At 48.2% G+C, this 19,902-nt stretch overlaps 1 protein-coding gene across 4 annotated transcripts in view; it reads right to left on the bottom strand.

The window, feature by feature from the left end:
- PALS2 (protein associated with LIN7 2, MAGUK p55 family member) overlaps positions 1-19,902 on the bottom strand; it is a 1,716,257-nt gene that overhangs the window by 1,083,297 nt on the left and 613,058 nt on the right. For all 4 annotated transcript variants that reach the window (XM_069648194.1, XM_069648191.1, XM_069648193.1 and 1 more), the window contains one exon: positions 8,227-8,379. In XM_069648194.1, coding sequence (XP_069504295.1) covers positions 8,227-8,379 — 153 coding nt within the window. The remainder of the gene's footprint in view (positions 1-8,226; positions 8,380-19,902) is intronic.

The following is a 19,902-nucleotide window of genomic DNA, read 5'->3' as shown; positions in this document are numbered from 1 at the left end:
GACCTCCAAGAACATTATAAAGCAGCACAGTTCCGAGTGCTTGTAGACCACATTCGGGAATCCAAGAACAAACAGTGGGTTCACTTGGAGAACAGGTACTTCGCCCCGATTACCCTGGGAGAGTGGCTCTGGGCCCCCATGAAATCTATCCCATGCAAAGCATGAGAGCATCCAGTCTTGGGAGTATTATGGTCAATATGGAAAAAAGGAATTCCGAGCATGAGCTGAGTTACAACCTGGCCGTCTCCCCTTAGTTGTATCTGCCTCCCCGCCCCCCCCCCAATCAGAGACTACATTATAGACCTGATCCGCTTCCAACCACAATACGAACAGGGGTTAACTAGAGCAGGTCAGATATGGAAGGATGGAGTCTTCTTGACCAGAAGGGAACTAGAAGACGCTCAGCAGGGCTTACAAATCAAGCCGCTCCATTACCTACAATTGAAGGGGGGTCTTGACAGACCTGCAATGGAAAGCGCAGCTGCAACGCCCCCTCACTCCCTTCGAAATCTTATTGAATACTCATCCAAGTAATTAAGGGCCGATTGCGAGAATGAACCGCGCCCTCCTAGAAAGAGGTCAATTGCCAACCCTTGTACTCAAGCACAATGGGAAAAGGACACTCGGGTGGGAGAACAATCAGGAAGGAGGGGGTTTCCTATACCTGGGAGTCTTGAAATCGTCGATAGCGGTACAATACAAAATGCACAAATGCAGGATACTTGTAAGCCCTCAACATGAGAGACCAGTCCAAACCATTTCAGAAAAAGGTCTTCCAATACGGGGTTGGGGTGGTGGGGCGACAATAGATTCAGCAATAAAAGTCATGGTGCAGGGGCCTTCCAAACCCTTAATTGCAGAGATAAAGGCACCCCCACCAAAAAGAATAGTAAGTTGGCTGACCTTTTACTTCAAAGTTACTGTCATTTGATACCTCAGCATCACCCACTATTACGATATCAGGCCTTATGGCTAGTAGTCATCCACTACTGTCTCCAAATGACCCTCAATAAGCCTGGCTACCCCAAGGAATTCTTATTATGGCGTGTCAGTACTGTGATCAGTAACTCCAGAGATTAAACCCTGGTTCGCTCTATATAGGGTAAAACAACAAATTGGCATAAGCAAGTAGCACAGTTATAGTTTAGGCACATAGTCCTTCTCTGTTGATGACTGTGGCTTTCTCAGGAATGGATTTTAGTAACGCTTCAGCTCCCTTGGTATGCCAGAATAGATGCGATTTGTCCTGCCACGTGACCCTCAGCTTAGCAGGTCTAAGCAGTCCTGCTTTCACGCATCGGGACAGAAAGGATTTCTTAAGCGCGTTAAGCTTCCTTCTCCTCACAGTCGCAGATGCTAAGTCAGGGAACAGAAGAATCTTTTGCTGTTGATAATGCTAAGTTTCATTCGCAGCCCTCGCCTTCAGTAACCTCTTTGTCCCGAGCGTCTGCAAATTGGAAAATCAATGTAGGGCCCCCGGCCATTTACAAGGACATGTTGGAAGGGTTCATTCAGAATCTAAAACGTGTATCCACAAAAATGGGGACACATCTCCATCAAGAGCGAGGAAATCTGAGAACCAGCGAAAGGCGATGGTGCCTGGGTGGTCATCGCCCTCCACTCCCGGGTGGAGGCCCACCACCCTGATCTGTTTAGCCCTCACCTCATTCTCCAGATATTCAAGTTGGGATACCAGCATTCTGTAAGCCTTGATGACAACCTCCACTTTCTTAGTCCCATGTTGCACCATCAGGAGCACTTTTATGTTCTGTTCTAATTCAGTGGTCCTCTGTTCGAGCGCTGAGGTTCTTGTGTCCAACTGTGACACTTTTTTCATTTAGTTTGTTGAATTTGCTGTCCAGCAGAGTTATTGATTTTTCAATGCGTCCCATGGCCGCCAATACAGATCTCTAGATGGGGAGGTGGGCCGAGACGAACAAGTTACTTACCAATTGGTAACGTTCTTTCGACTGGATGTTCCTCCAATGTATTCCAACGTATTCCACATCTTTGACATGTAATGTCCACAGCTGAGGGTGTCCTGCATCGATGGCATCGGGTGGATGTCCCTCGAAGGCCTCTGTTGAGGGCGATGTCACCGGATGTTATAAATAGGAAGCATGGCGCCCGTAGCCTCAGTTAATGTTTTTTCATCCATAACGTGTGACATGCTCATACACAATGCCTGCTTGACTGCACATAGCCTTGCAGGAACGTAAGCTGCAATAGCATAGGAAATTCTCCAGAGGGGCAGGCCGGGAGGGCGATGTGGAATAAGTTGGAGGAACATCCAGCCGGAAGAAAGTTACCAGTTGGTAAGTAACTTGTTCTTCGAATGGATTGTGTCCTCCAACGTATTCCACATCTTTGACAGACTTCCAAAGCAGTACCAGAGACTGGAGGAGGGAGAAGAATTTAGAATATCCAGATGGCAGAATAAAGAACCGCTTTACCGAAGGCCATATCTTGACCATGAAGCGTATCCAGGGAGTAATGTTTGACAAAGGTGTGGACAGAAGCCCATGTAGCTGCATCACAAATATTCCTAATAGGAACTCCCTGCTGCTCGGCTGTGGAAGTAGCCACGCCCCTACTGGAGTGAGCTTGCAAACCCTCAGGAGGGTCTTTGCCCGCCAATCTAACATTCAGTAATGGTGAGGATAGTCCACCTGGACCAGGTCCGTTTGGTAACAGCCTGGCCCAATTGGTGTCCAGCATACCCCACAAAGAGTTGATCGTCCACTCTAACCCTGGACATCCTAGAAATAAAAGCTCAGAGCTCTCCTAGGGTCCAACTATGGAGTCGCTTCTCTTCCTTACCAGGATGAGTAGGATAGAAAGCAGGAAGTACCACATTCTGGCTTGAATGAAACTCAGACACTACCTAAGGTAGAATGGATGATGTACCCTCAGTACAACCCTATCCTTGTGGAACACAGTAAAAGGTGGCTTAGATGAAAGTGCCTGCAATTCACTCACTCTGCGAGCGGATGTAACCGCAACCAAGGAAACAGTCTTGAAAGACAACTGTCTCAAAAGGACAAGAGCGCAAAGGTTCAAACGGAGCACCCATCAGGAATTTCAAGACCAAATTCAGATCCCAAACCGGCACCTGAAACGGGGACGGCGGGAACACATTTGTGAGCCCTTTGAGAAACCGGGAAACCGAAGGAATCTTAAAATAAAAACACTCTTCAGACGAGCGCTTGAAAATAGACAGCGCCGCCAGGTAACCTTTAATGGTACCCACTTGTAGACCCCTTTGGGCCAAAGAAAGCAAGAAAGAACCATTGGAATGGAACAATGAAAAGGATCGACACTGTGTCCTCTGCACCAGTCGCAAAACTTGCGGCAGCGGCAATGGTACAGGGATTTGCTTGCTGGCCACCTGGCCGAAAGCAACACCTCCATCACGTCATCCGGGAGGTCCCAATCCTTACATCTACCTGCTCAGAGCATCCGCCGCTGCATTCTCCTCTACGGGCAGATGTACTGCTGAGAGTGATATTTCTTGCTGGTTTGCCCAAAACCAGAGCTGCATTGCCTCTCTGCACAACCGGAGTGACCCTACCCCCCCTTTTTTGTTGAGGTAATTCATGGCCACTGTGTTGTCTGTCATGATCAGGGCAACCTTCTCCCACACAGATGGCAGAAAAGCCTTCAGGGCCAGCCTGATGGCCCTCAGCTGTAACAGGTTGATGTGGAGTTTGGACTCCGACGGAGACCAATGACCCGTGGCAATCAGATCGTCGGCATGGGCTCCCCATCCTGTGAGGGAAGCGTCCATCACAACAGTCACCGTCGGCCACGGTTGCCAAAACAGCTCCCCCTTCATCAGATTCCTTTTGTTGGCCCACCACAGAAGAACCTGCGAGACCGAGAGTGGAATCTGAACGGGATCCGACATCTTGCCTGAGAATTGTGACCGCTGCAGTTTGAGAACCCACTGCATGGATCTCATCCTCAGTCTGGCCTCTGGTACCAGGAAAATGCAGGATGCCATTAGCTGAGCACCCTTAAGAATTCGAAAGCCGGAAGACGCTGGGCATGTTGAAATTTATCCACCATCTGTACAATGTGATGAGCCCTCACCTTGGGAGGTGAGCACTTCCAAGGACGTGTCCAACACAGCCCTGATGTACTGGAGCTGTTGGGAAGGTGTCACATGCAACTTCTTGAAATTGTGGGAGAAGCCCCGCTTGTGGAGGGAGCGGCAGATGAGGCTGTGATGATTAAATGCTTGCTTGGGAGAACTCGCACGTATCAGCCAGTCGTCCAGGTAGGGGTAGACGTGCATCTCCCTCCCCTCGCCTGAAATACGCTGCCACCACCACCATTAGCTTGGTGAAGACCCTTGGGGCGGAGGTCAATCCGAATGGCAGGACCCGAAACAAAGTGCGAGCAGCCAGCATCAAACCTCAGGTACTTTCTGTGCTTTGGATGAATCGGCACATGAAAGTAAGCATCCTGTAGGTCCAGAGACACCAACCAATCTTGAAGTCGAAGGGCCTGAAGGACCTGAGAAAGAGTGACCATCTTGAACTTGTCCTTCCGGAGGAACTTGATCAACCAACGCAAGTCCAAGATGGGTCTCAGTCCCCCCGTCTTTCTTAGGAATCAAAAAATATGGGGAACACCATCCCTTGTTCCTCTCCGCTACAGGCACTAGTCCTATAGCACCTTTCTCCAGCAGAATCAAGATTTCCTGCACAAGGAGCGGATCCGGAAGCTTCAAAGAGAGACTCCCTGTTGGAATGTCGTGAGGCCGATTTAGGAAGGGAAGGCAGTAGCCGTGGACTATTGTCTCCAGAACCCACGCATCCGTAATAGCTTGCCATTCTTAGGAGATGCTGAGACAGTCTGCCCGCAACCCTCGAACAATGGAACATGGCCTCATAGCGGTTTTGGAGTGGCTGTTGCAGCGCCTGAAGGCAAAGAGGCTGTTGCTTGAGCGACTTTGGCACCTCTATTTCCCCAACCACCACGGGTACTTTTTCATTGACCCCTTTGATTGGCGGCCCCTCTCGTCCTACCAAAAGAGGAGTAGTAACGAAAGGAACCGCCCCTCCACTGTTGTCCCCTACGATGAAAATTAGGAGGTTGACGCACTGTTGCACTCAAAGACTTAGCAGCAGCTTTTGAGGTCTGCAACCTCTCATGGCTCTCATCAGCCTTGCTGCCAAACAAATGAGAGCCATCAAAGGGCATTTTCAGAAGACAAGCCTGTACATCCGGAGCAAAACCTGACTTCCGCAACAACGCAAACCTGCATATTACGGTGCTCGCAGCCATGGACCGGCTTACACAGTCGGCTGTGTCCAGCCCAGACTGAAGGGATTCACACATGGCATCGTTGCCATCCTGCACAAGAGCAAGGAACCCATCCCTTTCTTCCCCCTCGGCAATATGCTCAGCTGCTAGAGACATGCAATTCCACAGTGTGTGTGAAAATCTTGCAAAGGCACAACTGGAGTTGGCTGACTCCAGCGCCATACTCCTCCGCTTGTGTGCCCAACGATCAAATCGCTTGTCGTCCCTATCAGGAGGTATGGTAGGGTAGGGTACGCCGCCTGCCTTGATGTGGCCGTAGCCCCCTGAACCACCAAACTCTCGGGAGTGGGGTGAGTGGATAGGTAGCTGGGGTCGCTATTGGAAGGGCGGTATTTTTTAGTTAACGACTTGTTAACCGCCGAAGATACTCCAGAGTCTGCCAAGCAGCCGCCACCCTTTTTTGCAAAGTCAAATGAAAAGGCAACACTGGGTCAGTGGACGGACCTTGATCTAAAAGATCAGTCAAGTCATCCTGAACAAGTGCATCTGGAGGACTAGACCAACCAAGATACTCAGTAACCCTAGCCATCAGTCTCCTATAAGAGGACTCAGCATGAGCCCCAGGCTCAGGCCTGTCAAACTCCACCTCAGGAGATGTGTCCAAGCAACTGGCATCTTGTAGTGATTGACGTAACTCTTCCAACTGACTGTCCCCGGAAAAGACAGGAGCCACATCAGGCTCAACAGGGTCAAACGCCTCCTCATCCTCATAGATATCATCCAGAGGAAGAACAAACTCCTGCCTAGGGACATAAGTGGCTCTGGATTCCCCAACAGGCTTCAAAGACTTGGATTTAGCCTTCCTTAGAGGATCCACAGTACCAGGGGCCTCCATCGGCAAATTCCGGCCAAATGGCCCCAAAGGCGTCAAGGGCGCAGATGGCTTCAGCGTCGACATCGACAATGGCGCCGAGGGCTGGAGTGAAGGCAAAGCACCAACCTCTGTATCCGATGGACACGGCACCGACGGAGTCGATGCCGACCTCGAGCCCTTACCAGATTTCTGCAGTTTCACTAGGGACGAAGAACGAGACCTCGACCTAGCACGTCTCTGGCGATCAACCTGAACCTTGGCGCAATCATCATCGGGAACTGTCAAAGTCCTGTTCGTACGAGGACCCGGGCCCGAAGGCACGCGAGCAACGGACCGAGACCGTTCCCTGCCGGCTTCTTCCAAAGGTGCGGGCGGAACTGTGCCCTGGGATTGAAAAATCGCCAGCATCGGCTCCCTGAAGGCCTCCCATTCCTCAGGAGTCGAGAATTTTGTGGGACAAGCCACTTTCCTCACGGCACCATCATTCGTCGAGGACGGGGAAGGCGACCGGTGATGCCGCTTCCGGGTAGTGCCTAGATGAGGACGAGTGGTGGGACCCACTCCAGGGTAGAGATCCCCGGGACTCCTTCCAACGAGGAGAGTCACCCCTCCAATCGTCGGTGGACATCCCTTTCGCAGCTTTTTAGGACTTACTGGGTTTAGAACCCTGACCTACCTGTAACTTCCCCTTAGGCTCCCGCAAGACCTTAGCAATCGGCGACATGCATTTTGAACAGTCAGTTTCATGACTCTCGCCCAGACACCACAAACAAATGCAGTGCGGGTCCGTAATCGACATCTTAGACTTAGTCCCGGCAAGTCTTAAAGCCAGACCACGGAGTCGGAGGGGTAGTCAAAGAAGACATTCACAAAGAATACACGAGGCGTGCAGAGTTCTCGAAGCAAATAAGTTTGCGGAAAAAAACAGAACTGCAGGCTACGGGCGCCATGTGTCCTATTTATAACATCTGGTGACATCGCCCTGGACGGAGGCCTTTGAGGGACATTGACCCGACGCCATCGACGCCCTCAAATTTCCAAAGTAGCACAGCTGTGGATATTACATGTCAAAGATGTGGAATACGTTCGAGGACACAATCAATTTGAATCATCAATATTGGGTTGTCTACTGCAGGGTGCGAAGAAATCAGACTCTGCTCCTTTGGCCTTACTCTTAGTTTTCCCTGATGTCATTGTCCAGTAGCCACCCCTAGGGCACTGCAAATATATGACTGGAGGCAAAGAGATGCAGAACCCTGCTTAATGCCACTCACTTTTGCTCCTGTGTTTTGAGATTAAGAGCTGCTTGGGTGGTATGTATTCTTGCAATAACTAATGCTTATGGGATCTTCTTCAGGTATAATGCCCGAGTGTCCCTTCACATTGCATAGTTCTTAAAAATCACACTTGCCCCACTCAAAAATTGCCACTTTCACAGTGACTTCAGCACCCATAGCAGGATGAAGAATACTGCCCTCACTTAAGATGGCCGGTGCCTTTTCCACACCTCTGTGACCAATTGGCCTCCACTCACCACTGCATCCTGAGGCGAGTCTCTCCCAGAGAGGCCGCCAGCAGGGTCGCCACGATCAGCCAAGGGGCCTCCAAGTCAGTCCTCGATCTCAGCCCCCTCTCACCTCTCCAGCACTGCATGTCACGGCGGAACGCCGTTCCTGCCCAGCCTGGTATGCTCTGCAATGCTGGCTCAGAGACTGCAATCGCTCCGGCACCACAGCGAAACCCCTCCTGAGGGCATTCACCACTCCCCCACAACATTTCTGTGCCGGTGGGTTATGCCTTTTCCAGGTGTGAGATGCTCAGAGCTCATGAGGGACGATCCTGCACCGCCCCTCATCTTTGCCATGACCACCATCCCGTCCCCCGCATTGACGCCCACCCGCAATCCCTTCGGTTTTTACCTCCTTTTCCCAAGCTTGGCCCCTTACCTATATTAGCCAACAGGTTTTTTTTTTATGTACTAAATTATTGTTGACACAAAGTTGCAATAATGCTTTATGAAACAAACAGTGCCATCACCTCATGATTCAAATAGGTTATCATGGTTTAACATTAACACATACCAGTGGCTCTCCGGCTCTCTTGTGAATGCCAACCATGCGAATAGCATCTATTGGCGCCATTTGGTTGTTTACTGAAGAATGGTTCATTTCTGGAGTAGAGGGCGGCGAGTCGTAACACTTTGTTGCAACAATGTCATGCGCCTCAAGGAGGGACTGTAAATATGAACAAATGGAGCACATTCAATTATTGTGATTAGCACATTCTTTTCAAGAGCATCAACAGCATTCATGTCTAGAATATGTGTTGGGAGGGAGCTAGTTCCTTACTGCTCTCCCAAGAGCTTTAGAATTAGGCAAAACTTCGTTTGACTCCTTCTAGACACTACAAGGCCCCATGGGGAAAGGGGCACTGGGAAAAGCTCTGTGATACAAATATAATCATATACACAGACATGGGCAGGCACTAAAAGAAGGCAGTTATTTAAATATAAGGCGCAAATAACTATTAGCTGAATACATTTGTAAATGTTAAATCCTATGTAGTTCTAAAATCTTAAAGCATGGTAGAGGCAGACTCTCTGCCGGGAAGAATGCAGTCTGTGCTAAAAACCGACTACAGGCATTGCTGTGGTATTCGTGCTAGCACGAGCACACTGACCAGCTGTCTGTCAAAAGCCCATGCATGCTAAAATGGGATTTCACATGCTCAACGCACAACATGCAGGTCTATGAAAAACAGGTTTAAAAGAAATTACAGGACCATATAAAAACATGAGTAGGATGAGTGGAGTGTGAATAGACTGAATCAAATGAGTTGGAGAAATGTTTTGTTTTTCCTGGGGCTAGGCATCAAGGTTTGTAAAAGTCTGCAGGGCTGTAGTGTGTTTCTATGTAAGGCAGCAATATGTAAAGTAGCATGTCATGGCAGAATTCGCTGACAATGAAGAAAGGAAGTCTTTGCAGCATCCCTTGTATGGAAGCAGGACAGTTTGGGATGGAGCCATGCCCTTATCCAGTGATAGAACTGCAGCAAGCTAACAGTATATAAACCCCTGCCTGGCTGCAGTTTGGGAGGAGAGAGGAACGGATGAGGACAGAGGAGACCATTCAGGGAGCAGAGTTCTTTGCCCCAATCCTCATATCTGTAAAGAATAAACTTGTTATTCTGGCAAGATAGACTCTTGGCCTAACTTCCCTAGAGGGGTGTAATTTACTCTGGTATGAGCGTAATAAAGGGATAAACTTATAATTAGGGGTACCCTTATAATTAGAGCCTCCCTTAAATATCTAAAAAGGAAAAGCAAAAGTAAGCTAATCTTAAAAAGCCAAATGATCAGTATAATAGGAAATCTTCCCCTAATTGATATTTCCTAAGAGTATTCAAAACTAAACTAGGCCAAAAAAAAAAAAAAACGTTATATTCATAGACTCTCCTTTGACTTTGACTTGAGGTATAAACAAATACACAGTGTAATACGCTGGTATAACAAATGTGTCGCACCGAGATGGCAAAATGTCTCGTGAGGGTGTACAAATTGATGATCTAATACATAAGAGGTTAGGCTACAGATCAGAATAAAAGGAACATTCGGAATGTAATTAATTTAAGAATATAAAAAAAAATCGATCATTCAGGGATACTAAAAAAATATGTCCGGTTCTGGTAAACTACGAGAGTTCCACCCAAAACAATTAATGGAGAACATTTTAAGAGCAGTCAACTTTGGTATCGGGTTGTAATGACATCTACCTTATAGATATTTATTTTTCTTAACATTAATTTTACAGAGGAATGGCATTGATGTAATACCACCACTGCAACAATCCAACCCTATAATCTTTGGCAAGAAACAGGCTGTTTTAATCTGAATATTATTATTATTTTTTTATTTGTTTATGTTCCAAACTGGAACTTTACAAAATCTGCGTTGTGTTCGAGGTGGATTAGCAGGGCGGGACCAACAATTTCATTGTCTGTTCGAGGATTTTTACAGTTGCTACATATTTTATTATGTTTAAATATACACATCAAGGAATTGAAAGTTGGCCTCTAACTTTCAACGCTGGGGATGTACCCACAATGTATCAAATACAGGCAGCTAGTCTTCAGAAACGAAAACACAGCCTGCCTGCTGTTACTTCACTAATGTTTTTATTCTAATTTAAACATCCATACAAAGAAAAACAAATAATGGCAAATGTAAATAACATAATATACTCTGCAATTAAGACACACAAATTGAAAAAGGTTAAACCTTTATTTGAGTAAAGTCTGAAACAAAAGAATTAATTTAGTTTTCTCTGCAAATATTGACAAGTATTGGCACCAGAGAAAAACAAGTTTCCAGTAACATGTTCCAAAGCCTGTGCTAATTCTAATATAAAATGGTGTATTCTTCCAGTGACAAACTACTGGTTCCTAGCTTGTGCACATATACAATTTGATATCATGTTGAGTTAATTATAATGATTTTAAAGGCTCAGGAATTCTGTTTCTTTTTTGGAATGTGGGGACAGAAGCACCAAACTTCCACTATTCTCACGGAATCCAGTTCAGCTTCAACCCCACAGTTGCATGTGTTTAATGAACAGATTTAAATGAATGTATTATTGATGGCAGGCTCCAATCACTAAGGTTTGTCATCCCACCTGCCAATATTGGATGTTGAAGGCCTCCTTAGATCCCAAATTGTTGGATTAAAAGCTTCACTATGGTGAAGCTGCCTAGGGTTTAAATTTTAGTTATTAATCACAAAGCACAAATGCGTTGTAGTATATGGTTTAAGTTACTTACCTGTAAATATTGTTCTCCAGCATGGGTCTGGCATGGATTCACATGCTCATGAATGTTTCCAGTCAGGAGAGGAATCCTCTGTAAAAGATAAAACAGTTTCATTTTCACTTAAAAACTGTATTTCTCCTCTAAAGCAATAACTGTCCTCTGGGTCATACTGCCCCATCCAATGAGAGTCCTCGCCCCAAGTGCCTCCTCTGGCAGCTATCTTCTGATTTGGTAAGCACGAAAAGTGGCAGTATGACCAAGAAGAGCCACAGAGGGTACGGAGGGAGGATTCGCCTTTGAATCCATGCTAGACCCATGCTGGAGAAGAACAAGTTACTTACCAACTGTAAGGTTCTTTCGACTGGATGTTCCTCCCACGTATTCCTCATCTTAGATATATTCGGCAGCTTGCTGCTTCTTTCGGAAATGTTTTCGCCAGAGGGCGCTGTGCTCGAGGCCGCGTAGCTTGGTCCCTCGAAGGCCGCCATCGAGCGTCTACATCATCCGTCGTATAAAGGGCTCGAGCCGTGCCCATTGGTTCAGTTCTGTTTTTTCGATGTTAATGGTCGCATCAGTTGTATTTGTTTCAGCAGATGTCAGGCTCTTAAGGTAGTACAAGGGCAACAAGCGTAAGAACTGTACATAGGGGTAGGTTGGGAGGGTCGATGAGGAATACGTGGGAGGAACATCCAGTCAAAAGAATGTTACAGTTGCTAAGTAACTTGTTCTGTAAATGGATTGTGTTCTCCCACGTATTCTTTATCTTAGATAAGACTCCCATAGCAGTTGAAATTTAGAGGAGGAGGGAGTACCATAGTTCTTCAATTATGCACAGAATGAAGGACGGCTTTTGCAAAAAGGCCTCCTTGGTAAGAAGTGGTGTCTAAACAATGTTTTGTAAAAGTGTGCATTGATGACCAAGTGGCCGCAGCACAAATGTCTTGCACTGGGACACCCCTCTGAAGAGCCGTGGAAGTTGCTATGCCCCTGGTTGAATGAGCCCTTAAAACATCTGGACACTCCTTCCCAACCAATTTGTAACATTCAGATATTGCTACGATAATCCATCTGGATATAATTTGCTTGGACACACCAAGGCCCAATTTGTGTCCAGTATAACCAACAAACAACTGATCAGTTTGTCTAAATCTTTCCAGTCTAGATATGTAGAAACAGAGCTCTTTTAGGGTGTAGTCTATGGAATCTTTCCTCCTCTTTACTAGCGTGCGGAGGAGGAGGATAAAAGGATGGTAAGTTGATTTTCTGTGACAGATGGAAATCCAAAACTATTTTACGTAGGAAAAAAGGCATGACCTTTAAAACAACTTTATCCTTGTGGAAAACCGTGTGAGGAGGCTTGCAAGAGTGCGCCTGCAACTCACTCACCCTGCGATCAGAAGTTAGAGCTACTAGTAGAACCATTTTTAAAGTTAGGAGCCTTTAAGGACAAGAATGTAAAGGCTCAAAAGGGGCACACATAAGAAACTTTAAGACTAAAATTAAATCCCAAATGGGAACTTGGAATGTTGTAGGAGGGAACACATTTGTTAACCCTTTAAGAAATTGGACAACCAAAGGCATTTTGAAATATGAAACAACTTCTGAGGAGCACTTAAAGATAGATGGCGCTGCCAAATATCCTTTAATAGATCCAACTTGGAGCCCCGAGTTGGCTAAATGTAATCGAAAGGAAAGCACCATGGGAGTGGTACATTGAAAGGGGTCCACATTCTTATCCCTGCACCAGTTACTGAATCTCTTCCAACGACACCGGTATAAGGATTTTGTTGCTGGCTTTCTGGCTGAAAGCAAAATCTCTATAACGTCATCCGGGAGGTCCCAATCCTTATATCTCAACCTCTCAGAAGCCAAGCGTGAAGGTTGTGTGTTTTGACCTCTGGATGGAGAACCCGGCTTTCCTCTTGCGAGTGCAGATCCTCTCTTTGTGGAAGACTTATTGGAGGGCAGATGGACATATCCAGAAGGTCCGGGTACCACGTCCTCCTGGCCCAGTCCAGGGCAATTAGGATCATGGTCCTCCTGAACTTTCTCAAACTCCTGATTACATGAGGAATCACGGGGACTGGAGGAAACGCATAAAGGAGTGGAAATTCCCAGTCCACTACGAGCGCGTCCCCTAGAGCTCCTCTCGGGGGAAATTCCCTTGAGCAATACAGTTTGCATTTCCGGTTTGCCCCGGCCGCGAACAGATCTACTTGAAGGGTTCCCCAAACGGCGAAGATCTCTTGAAGGACTTCCTGAGCTAACTCCCACTCGTGGGAGATTGTGCTCTGCCTGCTCAGAGCGTCCACCGCTGTGTTCAGCTCTCCGGCTAGGTGAACTGCCGACAGAGAGATTCCTTCTTGCATTGCCCAGAACCAGAGCTGCATTGCCTCTCTGCACAGTGGGAGTGATCCTACGCCTCCTCGTTTGTTGACTTAATACATGGCCACTGTGTTGCCCGTCATTATCAGGACATTCTTTCCCTGTACAGAGGGCAGAAAGGCCTTCAGCGCTAGTCTGATTGCCCTCAGCTCCAACAGGTTGATGTGTAGTTTGGACTCCAATAGAGACCAATGACCGCTGATTGTCAGATCGTTGGTGTGGGCTCCCCAGCCTGTGAGTGAGGCATCCGTCACTACAGTTATCTCCGGCCATGGTTGCCAAAAAGGTTCCCCTCTGAGAATATTTTCCTTGTGAGCCCACCAAAGGAGATCTTGAGCCACCTTGGACTGGACTTGTAGAAGATCTGACCTCTCCCCTGAAAACTGGGACCAATGAATCCTGAGGGCCCATTGAAGGGATCTCATCCTCAGTCGAGCCTCTGGCACCAGAAAAATGCAGGATGCAATGAGGCATAGCAACCTTAGGAAGTCGAACTCCGGTAGATATTGGGCATTCTGAAATGTTACCATCTGCAGAATGTGGTGAGAATGTTTCCTCGGGAGGCAAGGCTTTTCCTAAGGTGGTGTCCAGGACCGCTCCGATGAATTGCAGTCTTTGGCTCAGAATCATTTGTGGCTTCTTATAATTGAGGGAGAAGCCCAATTTGTGTAGGAAGTGACAGGTCATGGCCAGATGTCTCTGGGCCAGCTCGGGTGAACTTGCCCTTATTAGCCAATCGTCCAGATAAGGATAGATGTGAATCCCCTCCCTCCTGAGACTCCCTGCCACTACCACCATTAGTTTGAGTTTTGATGACGAGGAAGAGGACTTCCTCGAGTGACTTTTCGACCTCGATCGCCTCAACTCATGACAAGATTTAGTTCTCGATTCTCAAGTCTTTTAGCCTTTTTGCAGACTTGAAAGACTCTTCCCCCACCGCTAGCTTACCTTGGCATTCCTTAAGAGCCTTGTGCGTCATCTCCTGACACGGACCCGCATTCATCGACTCAGTGATCAGGACTAAGGCACCAAAGACAGTTGCGGTGAGGATCCGTAATGGACATTTCTTCCGCATTTGAGACACTTGTTAAAAACCCATCTTGGGCGTTGTCCGGGTTGAGGAAGAAGACATTTCTCGATGAGAAAAACTGATGCACCGTTTTCGATACACGAAGCAGCCACTCAGAAAAATGGAACTGAACCAAGGGGCTCGGCTCGAGCCCTTTATTTTACAGATGACGTCGACGCTAGACGGCGGCCTTCGAGGGCCCAAGCTACGTGGCCTCGAGCACAGCACCCTCTGGCGAAATGTTTTGCCGAAAGAAGCAGCAAGCTGCCGAATATATCTAAGATGAGGAATAAGTGAGGGGACATAATCCATTCGAACAATAGTTACAGGTAAGTAACAAACATTCTCCAGCATGGGGTCTGGCATGGATTCACATGCTCATGAATAAATAATACATAGCAGTACAACATTACACAACCACGGGAGGTGGCAAGGCTCAACAGAAGCAATTAACTCATCTCTGGAATAGACTCACCTTATGCGAACAGGTTGCGTAGCACTGCTTGGCCGACTCTGGGCTCCTCCATGCAATCCCTGTCGAAGTAGAACGACAGGAATGCTGTCGTTGCAGGGATCGCTCTGGTGGAGTGGGCTCTCGGACAACCGGGCAGCCGTCGGTTCGCCAACCAATGACCGTGCGTGATGCAGCCAGAGAGCCACCTTGAAATGGAAGCCTTGGACAAGGCCTTCCCATGGTTCACAGGACCAAAGTTCAAACAGTTGTGAAGTCTTCCGAAAACTTTGTGCGTGTCACATAGAACTTCACGGCATGTGCAACCTCCAGCAAGTGCAAGGTTCTTTCAGCTGGTGACAAAGGTTTCAGGAAAAAACAGGTATCTCCGAAGGCTTGTTGAGGTGGAATTCCGACTGAACTTTCGTCATGAAAGGGGTGCATACGCAGCAGCACCCTCGATTCGTGGAAGGTCAAGTATGGTTGCTTGCAGGATAGGGCCTAGATCTCACCTACCCTCCTGGCAGAGGTGATGGCCATAAGGAACGCCATTTTCCACGAGAGGAACTCAAGAGGGGTCTGATGCATAGGCTCGAAGGGAGCCCCCATGAGCCTCGTCAGAATCGCATTGAGTTCCCATGCTGGGGCTGGAGCCTTCACCGGCGAGAAAGATCGAAAATGTCCTTTCAGAAACTCCTTGACAAGCCGATGAGATCAAAGTGAAGATCTTCCAGGAGACCTCGTGTAGTGGGAGATAGCCGCCAGATGTACCTTGATGGAGGCATGCGCCAGTCCAGCCTTGGCCAAGGATAGCAAGTATGGAAGGACCACCGGGCCGTGACCCTCAGCAGGGTAATCTTCTGCGACCAGAAACGCCTTCACTTGTGACCGTAGCTCTTCAGAGTCAACAACGCCTTGGCCTTGGCGAGAACCTCCCTGCAGTCTGCAGGAAACTCCTATCTTATAAACGCTAGGGCTGCAGGAGCAAAGCTCTCAGGGTCAGCGATTCTGGGTCATGATGATGGATTGCACCTTCTTCTCTGGTGAGAAGATCAGGAACCATTGCAGCATGACCAGAGATGACGCTGACAGACTGAGAAGGTCCGGATACCAAATCTGCCTCGCCCACGCCGGGGAGATAAGTATCATCTTGCATGGACACAGTGTGTTCATGAGAGGGAACAGGGGAACGTGTACAGGAAAGGCCAATCCCACGGGAAGGAGAACACGTCCCCCAGGCTCCTCGGCTGGTGGAACCTGCTGGTAAACTTCTGGCACTTGGAGTTCGCCACCATCGGAAACAGATCTAACTGGGGCCTGCCCCACTTGGCTAACAGGCGGTCCACCTGATCGCGACGGAGCTCCCACTCGTGGGAGGAGTGCAGCTCGCTGATGGAGTCTGCAATGGTGTTCTTGACTTCTGCCAGATGCAGAGGGACGAGGAACATCCCCTGTCCGATGGCACAGCGCCACCAGTCCTGAGATTCTTTGGAGAGCACTGGTGATTGAGTGCCCCCCTGCTTCCCGATGTAGAAACTTGCGATGCTTCTTGTGAATGGGGACGTAGAAGTTTGCGTCCTCCAGGTCCAATGACATCTTGAGCACCTGTGGTTGATGGTTTGGAGGTACAGGAAGGGGCGTTTGTTTGAACTCTAGTTGGTGCCCCTATACTACCACATCCAGCACCCATTTATTCTTTGTTATTTCTCTCCAATGTCGGGCAAACCTGGAGATCCTCCCTCCCAGAGCACCATCGGATGGATTGTCACCGTTGGGACTTATCCTGCCGTATCCTTTGGGATCTGGAGGGCTGCTTGCGGCATTGATTTTGACAAACATTTTCGATTTGTAGTATTCCTGGTAAGCTCTCTTGTACCCCTGGGAGTATGTTGAGCCTCTTGCGTATCGGCGTCCCTTGTTGGACGAGGATGTAGCAATCCTACTTTTGTGCTTCATTCTCTGGGGTTATAGCGCATTTTTGTTTCTCGGACTTCGCTTTGTCTAGACAGCCTTTCACCACTGGAATTGTGAATGGTTGCTTCATTGTTTTCCACTCCTCTTGCCAGACGTGGTTGAGGATGGAAATTGAGACCACTGACTTTCTGCGCTTACCCATATGGTCAAATAAAAAGCCTTCCTTCTCACCCTCAGAGCCGAGAAGGACAAACTCCTTGCAAACTTTCTTGACCATAGAATGGAACTCTCATCGTCAGGGGGAGACTGCTTTGCTGATTCCACGTCCTGGGGGGAATCTGTGTCCCAATCACCATCATCCCTTCTCAGAGTGGTTGACGAGGATGTGGTGTTGCAGGGGTTGTCTGCATCTGTATCTGTTAGTTCCCCTTCTTCCGGCACCAATTGAGACAGTGGTGAAACGGTACGGCTCCTTTTGGTTAGTGTTGGAGACACTCCTGCAGCTCGTATTGGCTGAAGCGTGGGGGATGGTGGGGAGGGGGCAGAGAAATTTACCTGGAGCACCCCTCTGGAGGACCTTGCTGGTCTTCCCCCGCGAAGTACATCTGGGTATGACTTCAGATTGTTCTGGTACCTTTGGCACCGCTGATTGAGGTGACGGTAAGGCCGGCATCCCTGGTCTCATCAGAGCTGCATCAAGCTGGGTGATGACCGTCTGTAGGGACGCAAGCACTTGCATGGCTAGTAGTGCCTGTGGGTTGGTTAACAGTGCCCTTACTTCCCTTTGTTGGATTTGTTGGTGGGTGTGCCTCCTGGGCAGAACTAGGCTTGCCTCTTCCTGTGGCTGTTGCAGTGTCGGACATGCCTCCTATTGTGGCCATCAAACGGTCAGGTCACCTTCCTGAATAATATCACTGACTGTTTCAAGTCTGACTCTTGACGCTGAGCATCAAAGTCGGTATCCACCTCGTACTGTAATATCTCCTCTGGTATTACAGAATACTGGAAAGGAGAGACCTGGCTGATGTGTTGTGGTTGGGTGGCCTCGTCTGGTTGTGGAGGTGGCACCTCCTGAGGAAGTTCCTGCCTTTCCGTCAACAGGGCTACCATCGACAGGGTTGCCATCATCAGTGTTGGTGACGTGCCCTCCTCCTGTTTTTTTTGGTGAGTTTGCTACTACGGAACCCAGACAGGTGTGGTCTTCCTTCCCAGTGTTTACCACTGATGTGGTTGCCAAGGCCATTGCCCAGCTAAAATCTGCGGCTCCATCAAAACCTATTCCCCTATCCATTACTAAGAACATTTCCCTGGCCCTCATCACCTGGATTACCAAGCTGTTAATGTGTCTTGCCAGGCTGGCCACATACCTGCTGAATTGAAACATGCAGATGTCATACCCTTGTTGAAAAAGCCCTCCCTCGATCCTGCTCTTCCGGCTAACTTTCGCCCCATGTCACTCCTCCCTTTCCTTATGAAATTGTTGGAGGTTCTGATCTCTCCTCTTCAGTCTTCCTTTTTGTAGAATGCCAGTGCTCTTGACCACTTCCAGTTCGACTTTATTCCTGGGTGGGGGACAGTGTGCTGGTCTCGGTTCAGGACGATCCGACCAGGCTGGTGACAGTGGCAGGATGGGATTGCTAATTTTATTGGATTTCTCTGCAGCCTGTGACACTGTCTACCACCCCACTCTAATATCTTGCATGGTTAAGATTGGCCTGGCAGACGCTTTCTCCCCCCCTTCCTCTCAGCCTTGTTTCACATCGTCTGTGGTACCCCCCCCCCCCAAGGCTCTGCCTTGTTGCCAATGTTGTTCAACATTTATATGCAGCCTCTTCTGATCCTCATCCGCTCCTTTGGCTTCCAATGTTATGCCTATGCTGACAACCTCCCAGATCCTGGTGCGTCTATATCTCGACCATGCTAAGGTGTTGTCATGTCTTAGTCTCTGCCTGGCATCCGTGAAGAATTGGCTAAAGCTTAATGGCGACAAGACAGAGGTTCTTGTGGTTGGTGCCTCCCCCACTTTCTGTCACTGTGGATCCCAGCGTTCTGGCCTCTGGCACGGGTACCTTTCCGCCACCAGTGGCGACGGACAGGAACCTGGATTTTGTTTTCTCTGCAACACTTTCTGTGAGTGCCCAGGTGGCGGCTGTCTGCAAAACTGGACACTACCATCTAAGGATTCCTAAGGTTTTTCCTCTGCTCCTCCCAAAGATTTGGTTACCGGTTGTCGCCGCCCTGGTATTAAGTTGCATTGATTATTGTAATGTGCTCTATCTTGCCCAGCCTAAGAGCCTGATCCATCGGCTTCAGCTATTGCAGAACTTGGCGGCTAGTGTAGCCATGAATATCCCTTATGGGAATCATAACACTGGTGCTTCGCTCTCTTCACTGGCTGCCGGAGGCAAAGCAAATTGAAATCAAGTCGCTCTGCCTGATGCAGCATGCCTTTCAGGGTCTAGTTGCTAGTTATCTTCAGGACACATTTTTCCATTACCGGCCCACTCATGCTCTTCACTCCGGCTCGGCTGCTTACTGTTCGTTCTTCCAGTCGTGTTAGGATGAGAGATCGTGCTTTCTCAGAGGCAGCGGGGAAATTGTGGACTACGCTGCCTCTTTCTCTGAGATGCACTGTTAACCATCTGGAATTCAGACGTCTTTTGAAAACCCTCCTGTTCCAAATAGGAACTCTGCTCTACCTTTACTCACCCTAGCGCCATGATACCCTTGGGTGACCGTTCGCTCTACAAATTCTGTTAACATGACCCAACACCGACAACTGACTAGCATCTTAGTAGTTTAGTTAGGTAGGGATGCCCTTTAGAATAGGGAAAGATAGGCTTTATTCCCATTCCTTAATAAACACTATTCCAGATTGTCTACTTAGCATCTGTGTCCTCCTTCTGACCTACCACACCACGCACACTTCAATGTATTCCCAGGGTAGTCATCCAAATTAGCATAAAATATAAAATAAATATCTGAATCATGCAATTAACTTTGACCCATTTTCTGAATTTTGAAATCAAACCTATTGTCCCAACTAAACAAACGCAGCTGGGTCCATTAATTCCAAGCATTTATCACAGTGAATGAATAACGGAGTCTGGATTGGTTTTCAAGAAAGCCAACACT

The sequence above is a fragment of the Ambystoma mexicanum genome, chromosome 2q, assembly GCF_040938575.1.
Source record: "Ambystoma mexicanum isolate Mex_15411 chromosome 2q, UKY_AmexF1_1, whole genome shotgun sequence".
NCBI classification, from domain to species: Eukaryota; Metazoa; Chordata; class Amphibia; order Caudata; family Ambystomatidae; genus Ambystoma; species Ambystoma mexicanum.
The sequence above is the reverse complement of the archived record's forward strand: the minus strand, read 5'-3'. Positions and strand labels throughout refer to the sequence as shown.